The sequence below is a fragment of the Macadamia integrifolia genome, chromosome 6, assembly GCF_013358625.1.
Source record: "Macadamia integrifolia cultivar HAES 741 chromosome 6, SCU_Mint_v3, whole genome shotgun sequence".
NCBI lineage: Eukaryota > Viridiplantae > Streptophyta > Magnoliopsida > Proteales > Proteaceae > Macadamia > Macadamia integrifolia.
The window spans coordinates 5,252,887-5,267,332 of record NC_056562.1 but is presented as its reverse complement, the minus strand read 5'-3'; the positions used below and the strand labels follow the sequence as shown (position 1 = coordinate 5,267,332).

General features: G+C 39.3%; 1 protein-coding gene across 5 annotated transcripts in view; it reads right to left on the bottom strand.

Annotated features, from left to right (window-relative positions):
* The window catches only part of LOC122081980 (ras-related protein RABA5a), a 10,560-nt gene extending 1,862 nt beyond the window's left edge, over positions 1 to 8,698 (bottom strand). For 2 of the 5 annotated variants that reach the window (XR_006141265.1, XM_042649435.1), the window contains exons 1-5: positions 8,605 to 8,698; positions 8,467 to 8,503; positions 8,212 to 8,297; positions 1,032 to 1,493; positions 122 to 475 (exon numbers count right to left, since the gene is read on the bottom strand). Coding sequence is in view for 4 of the 5 variants with exons in the window: in XM_042649435.1 (XP_042505369.1) it covers positions 135 to 475; positions 1,032 to 1,368 (678 nt within the window). In the remaining variant the exon portion in view is untranslated. Of the gene's footprint in view, positions 476 to 1,031; positions 1,494 to 8,211; positions 8,298 to 8,466 lie in introns of all 5 variants that reach the window. The other 3 variants (XM_042649432.1, XM_042649433.1, XM_042649434.1) reach the window with 3 other exon arrangements.
* Positions 8,699 to 14,446: the final 5,748 nt, after the last annotated feature.

Below are 14,446 nucleotides of genomic sequence, written 5' to 3'. Positions count from 1 at the left end.
ATTTGAATATTTCTTTTCCTTTATAAACCTATCTTTTTCAACAAAATTGAGAGTGAATACGAACTTTGAAGTGGGAGCAAAAATAAAGAAGAGAAGTAAAGGAAGCAAGATCACTGCTTACATGTTTGTACACTTTAGTTGTTAGAACAGCACTTCCCACCACTGGACCTGCCATCTGAATCTTGGACTGAATCTCCCTGCAAAACCAAAGTCTTCCCATTCGATATCGATCCTGGCTCCTGTTTCTTGTGCTCTTGACTAAGAAAAACTTTGCGGCTCAAAATGTTATAGATCTCTTTGACAACTGTCTGGAAGGCAAAAGTGACATTAGAAGAATCAAGGGCTGATGTTTCCATGAAGAACAAACCCTGAGCCTCTGCCAAGGCCTTGCCTTCTTCTGTGGCTACCTCCCTGGCATCCTTGAGATCAGACTTGTTGCCAACAAGTATGGTGATCACATTCATGTCGGAGTGAGCTGTTATAGGAAGAACAGAACCAATCTCAGTTCACTAGTAGAGGGAGGGGGCATCTTAAGCACCCATTGCAGGAAGCACAAGGACACTAATACCAACATAACCATGCTAAGCCACTATCTAGAACAAGCTATAAGGGCCAGTCCCTGGTGTAGAGCAGGGAGTTACATGGTTTCTTATGAATCAACAGGAAAGCCTTAATGATCCAGATGATAAAGGCAAGCCTCACGATAGGTTTATCATTTGTCACAAACCAAAGATTTGAGTGATGTGTTCCACGATTTTGTGCTCCAACTAAAAGGTCCCTCCAACAAAAAGAGGATCAGATACTAGTTCCTCCAATAGGTGCCTTCTTCAATAGGGAAAGATGTGTAACTAGAGGTACCAAAAAAGAAGTGCCAGATTTTATGCTCCAACTAAAAGGTCCCTTCAACAAAAAGAGGATCAGATACCAGTCCCTCCACTAGGTGCCTTCTTCAATAGGGAAAGATGTGTAACTAGAGGTACCAAAAAAAACAAAAGTGCCATAAAATTAATGTGTTAAGAAATAGTCCTCACTGTGCAATTCATTAAGCCAACGACCGATGCTATCAAATGTCTGACGTCTACTGATGTCGTACACCAAAAGAGCTCCAACAGCTCCCCTGTAGTATGCAGAAGTCACAGCCCTGAACCGCTCCTGACCTGCTGTGTCCCAGATCTGTGCCTTGACCTCTTTCCCATCAATCTCCAACTTCTGGGTTTGGAACTCAACTCCAATGGTTGATTTTGAGTTGGAGTAGAACTCATTTCTGGCAAATCTTGCAAGCAAGTTTGATTTTCCCACAGCAGAATCACCAATTAAAACAATCTTGAAAAGGTAATCCTCAGTTTGTTCCTCAGAATGAAATGCCATCTGTTAAACCTTCCCTGTGTTGAAACACTCTTAGAGAACCATGGCTAACAGCCAATAGTCTTCTAGTTACTGGGCCTCTTCAAGAGCTAAAATGTTGACAGTAAAATCTTCAGTTTGCCCCTACTCTGAGAGAAGAATTAAAGTCAAGAAAATTGAAAAGAATTAAGATCATAGTCACAAAATTAGAGCAGCATAAAATAAGAATATAAACAAAAGGCCCCAGATATCGCATCAAACCCAATTAAAAATCTCTATTTCTGTAGCTAAATATCAAAATAATTGAGTGTAATAGCAATTGATGCCTTCCATTACTCCAACATTTACTTTCTTCTCCTTAAGCAAGTCTATCAGGAAATTTCTCCACATCAAACCCAATTCGACGTTTAAGAGGTAAGAAACCAAAAGTTGCACAAATTGTAGATAAAGAAACAAGTAAAAACAAGATATCTCTATTAAACATTTCTATTTAGTTTCTTTTATCACATATTAATGCTTTTGCAAATCTCATGTCTGAATAATCCATCACACTAATTTTCCCATGAAAGTATAACTATAAAGCAGAGATGTGGTAGATCTAAAATGCATTCAAGGAGAATAGCAGAATGTAACAACACCAAATAAACTAATTGAGAAAGCAAGAATAAAAAAAAGCTCTCTTTATATGAGGAAGAAATTATGGTTGTATACATATACCAGATATATGAATAAAGATCTTTATTCTCTAGAAAACATTCGCAGTTGCAAGATCCAAAATAATTAATTTGTCTATAGCAAATCCAAGAGCCAACTTAACAGAACACCATGCCCCCCCTCCCCCCTAAAAAAATAAAAATTCCACAAACCAAAAAAAGAACCGTAACTAATCCTTGTTTCCATAGAATCCTCAACATACACGGTTAGATAGTTCCAACTAACCAGTCCCAACATAGGGAAGAACCTTGCCAGTCTGGCGCAGGAAACGCCCGGACTGTGTAGGGTGCGAAAAGACTGCACTGCCCCCCCTTGATGTCGCTGAATATTCTCCTGCGTGCCCCCCCACTGGAACACTGGTCTGGTGTTTCCTAAGCCAGACTGGCAGGGTTCTCGCCCCCTGACATATTAGCACTTGCAGTATAATATGGTGTCAGGTAAGAGAACTGATAAGACACATAAATGTTTATAACAGATCATATGAGAGCAAAAAAATCGATGATTTCCACTAAGCTATATGTACTATTAAAGCACTGCAGATATCACCATCATTACAGAGCAGAAAAATCCAGCAGTGTACCACAACTGTTTCTCCCATCAAAATCAAACACTACTAAGCATATAAGATCAGTGAATTGAAATAAAAGAGGACCTGCTGGATGTCCATGCAATTCGGTACACGTTGCAGACTGTTAAAATAGATATCTTTGGCATGAACTATGACATGCCTATGCTAATACTTAGAATATGCAAAGCACCAAACCTTGATCATGTATGGAGGCAAAGAAAGAAATAACTGATTATTCTACCGTAGGCATTACTTTTTTTCTTTTTGGCTTCCGAAAAAGAATCTATGCAATGTCTTTCATGGGTAGATATCACCCTAATTGAGCTGGTTGAGGAGATGAAAGGCTCAATTTACTCGTCATGAAGATGATAAAAGCCAATATCTATAATATATATGTTATAATATCGTTGAGAACTAGGCCACAAAGACTTAGCAAAAAGAGACTAGGAAGAGCACATGACGTAGACAGGGATCAAAAGACTGAAGTTAAGCCTGTAGATAAGAGCTTCCTGGGAAATCCAATTGGACCAGAGTGTTGTTCTGGTCAGCACATGAATAGTAGAAACAGAAATATGAATAAAAATGTAGAAGTGAATCAGAGAACTCAGGACTAGGAAGAGATGCAATAGCACTGGAATATGTGAAATAAGAAAACTGATTGAAAGCTGAAACAGAGAAGGAAACAAAGATTTTACTCAGATTCTGCAGGAAAAAAAAAAAGATAACAAAAACAGAGCATTCCCAAACCAGAAACAGTGTGTAAGAGATAGAAGGTTGAAGAGAGTTACTGACAACCTGATATATGTGAGGAATTTAGGTGGTCAATTATATCTATAAATGTGTCTAGCCCTAGGTTAGAGAGTTCAGAATCAGTACTCAGTACCAGAATCAGTCTTCACTTTTTCCAATCTCAATCGGCCATGATCTGGAAAATTGAATTGGTTAAAAAAACATAATGGAAAAATTCTATCCCTCTCCCATCCCTTCTCTGCCTCTGACCACCATTTCTCTCTCTCCCATCCCCTGGCCCTCATGCAAGGCAATAAAGGTCAGTGAAGTGATACGTGCTGATGCAGATACATCACTTAATGGGCTTATTTTATTGCAAGTAAGTCTTGGGTTGGGTTATGTATGTGTTGGGCCTTTGATCCCATAGGTTTTCTTTGCAATGTGCCACTTTAATGAGCCTAAAATATGAATAGAAAGTAAGAACACGGGATTTAATTCATTAGTTTAGTTAAAGTCTTGTTTTGAGTCTATTTCCTTTGTTATTTCAGTTTCCTAGTCAGTTTAGGTTTCCCCATTAGTTAAGGATTGGGTTAGGCCTTTCATTTTTAGTCAGTTTTGAGTCTTCTAAATAAGTTTGTCAGGGGCTACAACATTGAATAGGAATTTATTAATGAAAGAAAAAAAAAGATGGCTTATGCTGTCGTGTTATGGGATGCAGTTGGGTGAGATGCCCTAGGTGAGATGCCTAAACCGGAGGGGTGAGATGCCCATTCACTAGTTCTTCTTCCCCCTTCTCAACCCTCCATCGAATTCTACTTATTTTCCTTTTATTTGTTTGCTGTGAGAGTGTTTGAGAGCTAGAACCAAGCCTATTGGAGGACATCTTCTCTATTCAGTCAGAATTTCAGATCTTGCCTGAGATTAGGATCACTTGTGATTCTAGTTCTACATTATTTGGTATCAGAGCCTAACCGAATATGGTTCCAGAATTTCGTTACTTTGTTGGACAAAGGGATACATGCTACGTCCTTGATTGGCTAGATGCTCTGGAGGAATATTTTGACTACTATAACTTGACAAAGACACGAAAGCTTCAATTTGTTTGCTCCCGGTTGATTGGTTGTGCTGAATAATGGTGGAGATTCCATGAAAAACGACTTCAAGTTCAAGGACATGAGCCTAAGACTTGAGAAGAGATGAAGTACGAGTTAGCGACAAAATACCTCCTTGCATATATCCAAAGAAGGCTCTTCCCTCCGCAAGATTCCCATCAGAATACATCTACAGGTCTCCAAAAGACACCCACATGTTACAAGAGTCAGAAACAATTGGTAGCCCACTTGGGCACTCTTGTGCAAAAATATGCAAAGGAGCAACAAGAGAAGACACCTCCAATCAAAACATCTAAGCTTGAAGTTGAGGTTAGTGTGGAAGAAATTCCAGCAACTCTTATTGTCAAGGAAGAACTAGTCATTGTTGTTCCCATCAACGAGACTCATGTGGAAGAATTCAAAAGCAACAAGGTTGCCATAATAGACTATGAGGTTGAGACTGAAGAACTTGACACTACAACAACTGTGATGACTGTGAACAGCCAAGAGAAAGATCCTAAGGAGCTTGAGATTGAAATTGTGGAGGTCAAGAACATAGTGGTTGAAGGCATTCATGTGGATGATCCCATGGATACATTTGAGGTTGTTGAAGCTGAGCATGTGGAGTTCGTCATCCCATTAAAGTATCTTGAAGATCAAGCTCCTCACATTTTAGACTACATCCTTATTATTAAAGAGCTACATGAATTTCTTTACGATTTGAAGACGGACGTGCACCATGCTATAATCACCCTCACACTCTACAAAATTCGAGGACGAATTTTTTCTAAGAAATGGCGAATTGATTCAAATAAGTCACTTAATGGGCCTATTTTATTGCAAATAAGCCTTGGTTTGGGTTATGTATGTGTTGGACCTCTGATCCCATGGATTTTGTTTGTAATGAGCCACTTTAATAAGCCTAAAATATGGGTAAAAAGTAAGACAACGAGATTTAATTCATTAGTTTAGTTAGAGTCATGTTTTGAGTCTATTTCCTTTGTTATTTCAGTTTCCTAGTCAGTTTAGGTTTCCCAATTAGTTAATGATTAAGTTAGGCCTTTCTTTTTTTAGTGTTTGAGTCAGTTCTGAGTCTTCTATACAAGTTTGTAAGGGGTGAAATGCCTAAACCTCAGGGGCAAGATGCCCATTCACTAGTTCTTCTCCCCCTTCTCAACCCCCCATCGAATTCTACTTATTTCTTTTTATTTGTTTGCTATGAGAGTGTTTGAGAGCTAGAACCAACCTTATTGGAGGACATCTTCTCTATCCAGCCACAATTTCAGATCCTGCTTGGGATTAGGATCGCTCATGATTTTAGTTCTACATTATGTGCCCTCTCTTTCTCTGTCTTCTTCTTCCTCTTTCATTATCCTCTTTCAATTCTCTACATCTCCCCATCTCTCTCTCTTCCTCTTCCTCTTCCTCTCACAGCGCTGCCCTTCTTTGTCTCACAACTCCCACCACCTCTTCTTTGGAATTCTCTCTCTTCTGCCCTTGCCCCCTTCTCTGCAACTCTTTCTCTCACTTAGTGTTGCGGTCGATCATTGCGATTGTGCTCAATGGCCCCAAGCAACCTCTGATCAGCTTTAAGAATTACTATAGTCCTCTCCGGAGTAGCAGTTATCTCCACATCTTTCTAAGCAAGGGTGGCCTCTTAACTAATTGAGAGGCGTTCCTCGAGATTCAGTCACGATGTCCCTAGGGTTGCGTTATTGGAGTAGCAGGAGCTACTCTGAATTTGTTATGATAAGCCGAAATGATGGATTCAAATAAGTTCTTGCCAATAACCATGACTACTAAATAGAAACATTAAATTGAAAGCCCATACAAAATGAGCATTGGGAATAGAAATCTTGGTCTGGTACATTGGGATGCCCCGCCCAAGGAGTGCCTTGTTAGGGCAGCTGGTGAGGGAAATGCCCTGGTACCGAAGTTAGCGGACAAAGAGGACAACAAGTGGGTAAGGTAAGTATAAAAGGCGCGGTTTGCTTAATGCCACATTGATCTGGCTCATGGGTCAAGTAATACTACAAATCTAGGAGGCTGAGAAAGTCCTCTTACCTCACCATAAGACTTTTTCCTTACTCAAATCAAGATACGGGGTGAAATTCCTTTCCTCACTGCATCCGCCTTTGCCTTAGATGCTAGACTTTTGGTCCTACCCTGTGCCTCTGTCTTTTAGGTTCCCCCCCAATGGTTTGAAATGCTATAATGTAAATTTTATTCATGCACAACAAATAAGTAAATTAACAGCAGTGTTACGTTGGTCGTGTTGACTGAGACTAGCTACTACAGTGTTATGTTGGTCGTGTTGACTGAGACTAGCTACTATACGTAACTACCCCAAGATATTCACTAGGACACCACACAGTCGAGCTTCTCTCCTGCTGAACCTTCCACGTTATTGAAGCAGTAACAATGTCAACGGTAGAAATTGTACTTCCCATCTCTTTCAACTCAATCTTCTAGGGTTTTGGGCTCTAGCATCTCTTCTTCTTGGCAACAATGTTGACAGTGGAAATTGTAGCAATAAAATCACCAATAAAGACACATTGGTATGGCCCTCCCTCGGCCCATTTCCTCTTCACCCTTTGCTATCTCCTCTCTGACACACACCGACCCTTCATCTGCACTCACCCCCTCCTTCCCCACCTTGAACTTCATCTCATCCTTCTTTGCTTAGCCCTCTCTCTCTCTCTCTCTCTCTCTCTCTCTCTCTCTCTCTCTCTCTCTCTCTCCAGTTCTCTAAAACCGGTTTCACCAGAATTTAGGTTTTGTAACCATTGAATCGGCCAGGAGAGCTGGAAGATGATTTTCAGTCTATCCCAACTTATGGTGCAGGAATTGGTTGGATCCGGATTGGCCTGATCCAAAAGAGACTACGGAGAATCGATCATAATCAGTATCGAGTAATGCTATTTCTGATTCAGATCAGAAGATTCACCCAATCCAATTCCAGCTGCTCAAACAGCGATCCAGCCTCTTGTAAAGCATGGTTTTTCTGGTTGTTGGAATTATGAGGTTGTCGAGGCAAGACCAATTGGTATATTGTGTTTTCCCAGGTTCGGCTAGTGATTCAACTCTTCTTCGCTATGATTTTGTTCTTCAAATTAGGCATTTTTACTACCAAGCCTGCAGCGTGGTATTTGGCGAAACATTACCATAGAGACAGATAGAGGGCACTTAAGGAAAACATTATGGAAACTAAAACTCCCTTCTGTATTGTGAAGCTGAGACGGAATGGCATATATTCCTATCATGTAGATTAACCAAAAGGATTTGGGTTGCTAACATTCTAGGTCTAAGACCTAAAATTTTTCAAGGGAGTAATTTATTTGATCTATTCCAAGACCTTCCAACAAGCAGCTCTCTCACTAACCCTAAAAAAAAAATAAAAAAATACATAAATAAATAAATAAAAAATCTCATGCATTAGCTCCATTACAATCTACTTCTTGTGGTACCAAAGAAGTAACATTGTTTCCTGAAATCATAAACCCAATCCCCACCGTATAATTAGGAACATTACCAAATGGGAGCAAGGCCACAGCCTCTTCTGAAAATCTATCCCAGATCTTCCAAACCTTGAAAGCCCCCCCCCCCTATATCCTATTTCTTAACTTTATCTACTTAATTGACGTTTCGGAAAAATGGTAATAAGAAGAAAATTAAATATGCAGAGATGGAGGGGGTGATATTAGTGTTTAGGAGCAAGACATTGAGTTTGCACACAACTAGAAGATGGAATTTCCTTGCTCTTACCTTGGATCACAGTAAAGAAACTCCACTTGGTGAGGGCCGAGCAACCTCGATTATGTAGCACCAAATAAAATCAGCCGGAGCTTCCCCTATCAAGAGATGAATGGTTCTCATAAAAAAGATAATAATAATAATAATAATAATAAAAAAAGATGAATGGCATCCATGCATCATCGAGTCTTCCTCTGACCCAGATTCCCTAAATTCGAGTCTTCTCTCAAAATGAAACCCTAGATTTGTCCAAGTTTTAACACTTACCAAGGCCGAATCAAACCCCTACATTCGTGTTTTAACCCTAGGAAAACGTAACGATGAGCGTGAGAGATAGAGACAGGGACAGAGCAGCAGCGAGAGAGAGCAGAGAGAGACAGCAATCGAGAGAGAGAGAGAGAATACCAGAAGGTTCGACCAACAACAGGAGACGAGGTCTTCGGGCAGCTTGAGACGATGGAGTCGGTTGCAGGTTTCGTGACTTTCAACTTCGGCCCGATTCTTTGCATCTTGGACGGAATCCAGGTTATTTATATGGGGGTAGAATCGGTAGGTCGAATCTTGAATTAACCCATTTTACTTGTAGCCAAACACCCAAACAAATGATTCTACCCAAAAAAAAAAAATACAACCAAACAAATGAAGAATCATGATTCCACAGAAATAGATTCTGTGGAACAACGCAACCAAACACACCCTAACGAGTCCTGTTTCCATAGAATCCTCAACATACATGGTTAGATAGTTCCAATTAATCAGTCTCAACATAGGAAAAAAGAAACTTGTCAGTCTAGCGTAGGAAATGCCCAGACTATGCAGGATGTGAAAATACTACGTTGCCCGACTTGATGCGCACTGAACATTTTTCTGCGTGCCCTCCCATTGGCCCACTTATCTGAGAGGTGCTTTTCTAGTCTTGTCATAGAATATATAACTTCAACCATGCATTAAGTTTTAGTCTCGTAGCTTCATAATAATTCTGTAAAGTTTTAGCATAATTTTCTTCAAATTGAGTTGACATTTGTTATGATTGTTCATTTAATTCAAAGAATCCCCGCTACGGAATGGTACATGATACTTTCATCTCATATGGCCACCCATCCAATTCTTTTTTTGGTGGAAAACCCATCCAATTCATGGCCACCTTTTATGTACAATTCAGGGAAGTTCTTGTTCCCCTTATGATTCAAGGCCAGTCTCTCAGCGGCCAATCCTCTTTGTTGCTCTAACTGCAACATTTGCGCCTAATCCGGTTCTGAAGACTACTCAATGCTAACCGTGCTCCATCAACAATAAGAAGGCAACTCCCACCAAACCTATCATAAGCCTGTTCCTAAGAAATGGGAGATCTGCTCCTAATCAAAACCCATCTACATTGGTTCTATTCTTACTGAAGGAGAAGAGTCAAACGAGGGTAGTTTTGTCTAGGCCTTTCCTAGTGAAACTAAGAAAGATAGAACTGGCTGTACAAAGCAGTTTTGTTTGTTCACTTATTCTTATCAACACATTTTATTGGTCATCTCTCGTATTTGGCAAGGTGTAATACTGTGGTTACAACATATAGTGTGCAGTGATTGAACATCAATTAGGTAGTGACAGATTCAATGATGATTCGACAACTCAACATCAAGTAGTCAGATGGGGCTGCAAAACTAATCGAACAGACCTTATATATTATAGGATAAATGCCATAGAACTGAGGATCATCCAGCAGATGAAATTGAATAGAATTGAAGTTAGTAACTAATGTGACCCAAACTTTGTAATTAGAATAAAACATTAGTATTTTCAAACCCACTAAGCAGATGGATCACCCATTCTGGTAGTTGTCAAAACTTGAGGCATATCCAATGGTTGGATTGACTGAGATTGGAATGCCCCAAGGAAACTAAAGTGAAAAAAATGGTAGTTACAGGTACTGAAGCTGAAGTAATTCTTAACAAAACATAGGAATCAGTCAACCATTGGTATGTCACCTTTCAGAGGGTCAATATGGAAGAAGGTGCAAAACACCGCTGTATTGGGATGTAGCTGGTAAACAAAGAATCTTGAGCCCCGAGCTAATTCAGGCTATTTGTGAGAAAATGGATATGACATTTTAGCCTAATCTTTTATATGTATGTATATATATATATATAATAGAATAATGTATATATTGACATTTTTATCAATTATTGAATGTAACTAAGTTTAATATCTTTTTTAAATGATTGGATGATTTAATAAAATATCATAAATCTAAGACAATTAAATACTGTCGAAGGCTTTATTGGTATATTACCCATTTGAGGCCCAATTATAGCCCGAACAACCCGATTAGGAGAAACTCGATTAAAGCCAGGAACCCAACCTAGGCCGACATAAGACCGATCGAGACTGACTCATCCCTTATATAGGTAAGTCACGGTCCAAGGGTATAGGCCCACTTGGCCCGACCGAGATTGGCCCAACCCGATCTATTGACATCCCTAATTTACACTTTTTTTTTTTGCTAACAACTGGTATCCAAGCCTTTGGCCTGACTAGTCCCACGGACTCATATTGAATCCACAAGGGTCATAAGGGGGTTGAATGATAACCATTCAACTTTCATCGAAAGTAGTGAAGAGCACTAAACACCCCCTTTGAGTGGCCCCAAGGAGGTAAGAGGAGTCAAACTCAGAACCACACGTTTCCTGAGGCGAAGATCCCTTGCCAACTTGGCGATCCCTTGGGGTTTCTCTTTTAATTTCTAGAATAACCTATTCTTTTAAATATTTAATTCCAGATATACTTTTAAGTAGGGGTGTCAATTGGTCGGGCTAGTCCAGTTTTGGTTGGGCCTAATCGGGTTTCCCCACATTAGGACCTTGCATCATGATCAATCCACTTAAATAATTGGGCGTCATATGCTACGCATGGTCTCATTTATAAACAATCGATCAGGTACCGACCTTTAATCCGGCTAGGTGTCAATTCGTGGCCCGACCCAACTAAATCGATCGGGACCGACAGTTTATAGACCGGCCCGGCCAGGCTCATTTATTAAACGTGTTGGGCTTGAGCCCAGCCCGTTTACAAACGATCGATCTCAGTTTTGCTACTTGGACCATCGGGCGCTCGACTGAGACCGACCGAATAACACCAGACTGAGACTGGCCTATTGTACATCGGCCTGGTCCGACCCTTTAATGATTGTAGAATACCTATTTTACCCCACAAATTAAAGAGTAAAAACTAAAAAGTAAAGACATGTTCACATTTTAAATAATTGTTATATTTGGTATCATTTATTGATTTATTGTCATTTTTTTAGGCTTGCATGAGTGGGCTAGAATATAAGAGCACATTTTAAAGAGGGCCTATTTAAAAACCGGTTAAAACCCGTTTAACATTAAACATGTCCGTAGCCCAGTTAAGGCCCAATTAAAGCTCGATTAAGGTAGCCTGATTATAGCCCGAGCCTGACCGACCGAATAGAAAGCGTATCATGCCCTCAATAACTAAGCCCAATTAATTAAATGGGCGGATACAGTGCAGACTTTGAAAGTCTTTAAGCCCGATTAAGCCCGATCGAAAACGAATCGGCCCGACCGGTTGACACCCTTAAATCGGGCTACCAATAATCTGGTTGAACGGGCCTTAGTCAGGCTTTTAACGGGCTAATGGGTAATGACACCTTTACTTACCAAAAAATAAAAAAAGGACACATTTATTTCTAAACAGGCTAATGAGTAATGGCGCAATTACTTCTAAACGGGCTATCTTGGGCTCTAAACGAACTATGATAAGGTTTTAGATGGAGACTTGTTGGACTTAGTAAATAGGGCTCTAAGGGGGCTATAAAATGGCCTTAAACAAATCGGGCTGCCTCGTGCTACTAATCAGTTGGTCCCAGTCGGGTGTCAATCGAGTAGCTCCCTTGCACCCGGAACTACCTATATCCAAATGTCTCGCACTGCAGCCTGACACTTTTAATAATCGGGCCTGGTATGTTCGGGTCTTAAATGGTTGGGCTCGGTCAAGCTTACCTATGTGGGCCTGTAATTGACACCCCCTACTTTTAAGGACTTGTTTTGCTTCAAATATTATGATTTGTCATCCAAATCCTTAATTTGAGCTATCTATCATTCTTGTGGGCCCATAAATGATCTGAGTAGGGTTATGAAACACCAGATCTGCAACACCCCCAAAATCTTTCAAAGGATCTTCTAGAATCACAGCAAGTCGTGTGGTATACTAGACCAGGCTTAACTCCACATTGTGGGTTTTAATATGACCCATAATTTGGGCTTTAATGGGCCTGGATATAACTTAAATCGAGGGGCAGGAGAGGGACCTAGTTAGGTTAGTTATAACTTAAATCAATAGGACTAAAGAGGGCCTTGGCTGGGCGAACACTTCTTCCTCCTAGACTGGTCTTGAATATAGTTAGTTAAAATGAATGATATGTTTAAACGGCTTAAAAATTAAACATTTCAAAAATGAAAAAAAAAAAAAAAAAGGGTACTCTTTTTAAACATTTAGATTTTTTCAATACAAGATAAAAACGAACGGCACACATATAAATAGGAGAATTATTACCTAACTCCTTGCATCCAATGTTAAAACAAAATCTATAACATATAAGATAAAATACATATAATATTCCCAGTCTATTCCATAGTTAGTAAGTTCGGGGACAGCAATAATTCAGGAACGGATACGTATGGTAATTAAATGGACCATACGGTAATAATACGTTTTAAAAAATCCGGTGCAACAAAACCATACGACAATAATACGGCACGTGTTTAATACGTGTTTAGTACAGTTGCTCTGTAAAAATCCAGGAGCAAAAATCCGGGACTAAAAATGATTGTTTGAAACTAAATTCTAATCTATCATGCTTTTATGGGCACTAAAATCCAATCTGATTTTTCAATTTAAAATCATTTCCCATTCTTTTGAATTTTCATATTTAATATTAATTAAATTTAACCTCTAAAAAGGATATGGTAGAAAGAATTAAGAGGAGAATTAAAACCCTTATCGTCTCATAACTTTTACATATTCTCTTCTTCTTCTTGATATAAAAACAAGATTCAAGAAGATTGAGAATAAGTGTTTGCAATCATTCATCCCTAAGATACGCTTGGATTTTCTTGAAATTTTCATGGGGATACAATATGACCGGTCACAAATCAATTTTAAGGCTCAAGAACCTCCTCCCTTCAACTCCTTTAATTTCTCAAATGCAGTATTGCAAGAATAGAGGGAGAAGAACACTTGTGTCATTTCCCTCTTTCTAATTCTTTTCATTGTCTAGTTTTAACTATGTTTGTAAATAACTGTCGGTCCAATTCAAATAGCGATTGTAAACTAAATTTCCTACAAAGGTTTTCATTTCAACCCCTTTTAGAGATTCCCTCTCTTGGCCATCTTTGTCAATGTGAGTCATCTCTTTTGAATCTTTCTTGTTTCTCGTTAAAAATTATTTGCAGATGCAATCACCCTCGATTGAATATTCAACTACCAATGGGAAGATAAACGGAGAAGAAGAAGGGTTGATTGGGTTTTCAATAATCGATGGGAAGAGAAATGGAGAAGAGAATGAGAGCAGGGGGTATTGATGTCTTACCTATTGCCCTCGGTCATTGGCCGCCGAGAACGGAGATGGAAGAGAAGGGGTCACTGGGGCAAGGGTTCCTCATTTTTCTGATTTACTTAGATGAGGGAAGGAGGGTTATAGTTTCGATCGATTAGGATTTCTAATAGAAGACAAGGGTTGGGAATTGGGATTTGGCCCATTTGGGTTAATCTCAAATTTATTTTTTTTTGAACCCAAAAGTTTTATTGAGTATGCAACGTATTATACGAGTATTATTCATGTATAATACGGTTATCTTTAAAATTTGCGTATTAAATGGTTTTTTTGGATTGATACGCCAAATTACGAACTTTTGAATTAAACGTTCGGATGCGTGTATTATACGAATATAATATGCGTATTTTACTAACTATGGGACTCTATTCTAAACTTCAAAACCTAACCAAGTTTAATTCTACAACAGAAGAAGATGCTTGTGTCCCCAACCCAATTCTTTGGGTGTGTTAGTGAGTGAAGCATCCAATGAAAATCAAATGTTAACCCTAAGGCTGTATTTGGTAGTTATCCAGAAAAAACATTTCGGACGTTTTTACGTTGTATGTGGGAACAAAAAAAGGAATAAAGCGTTTGGTCTCAACTTGATAACTGAATTTGAATCAAATTAATTCGGTTCAATTT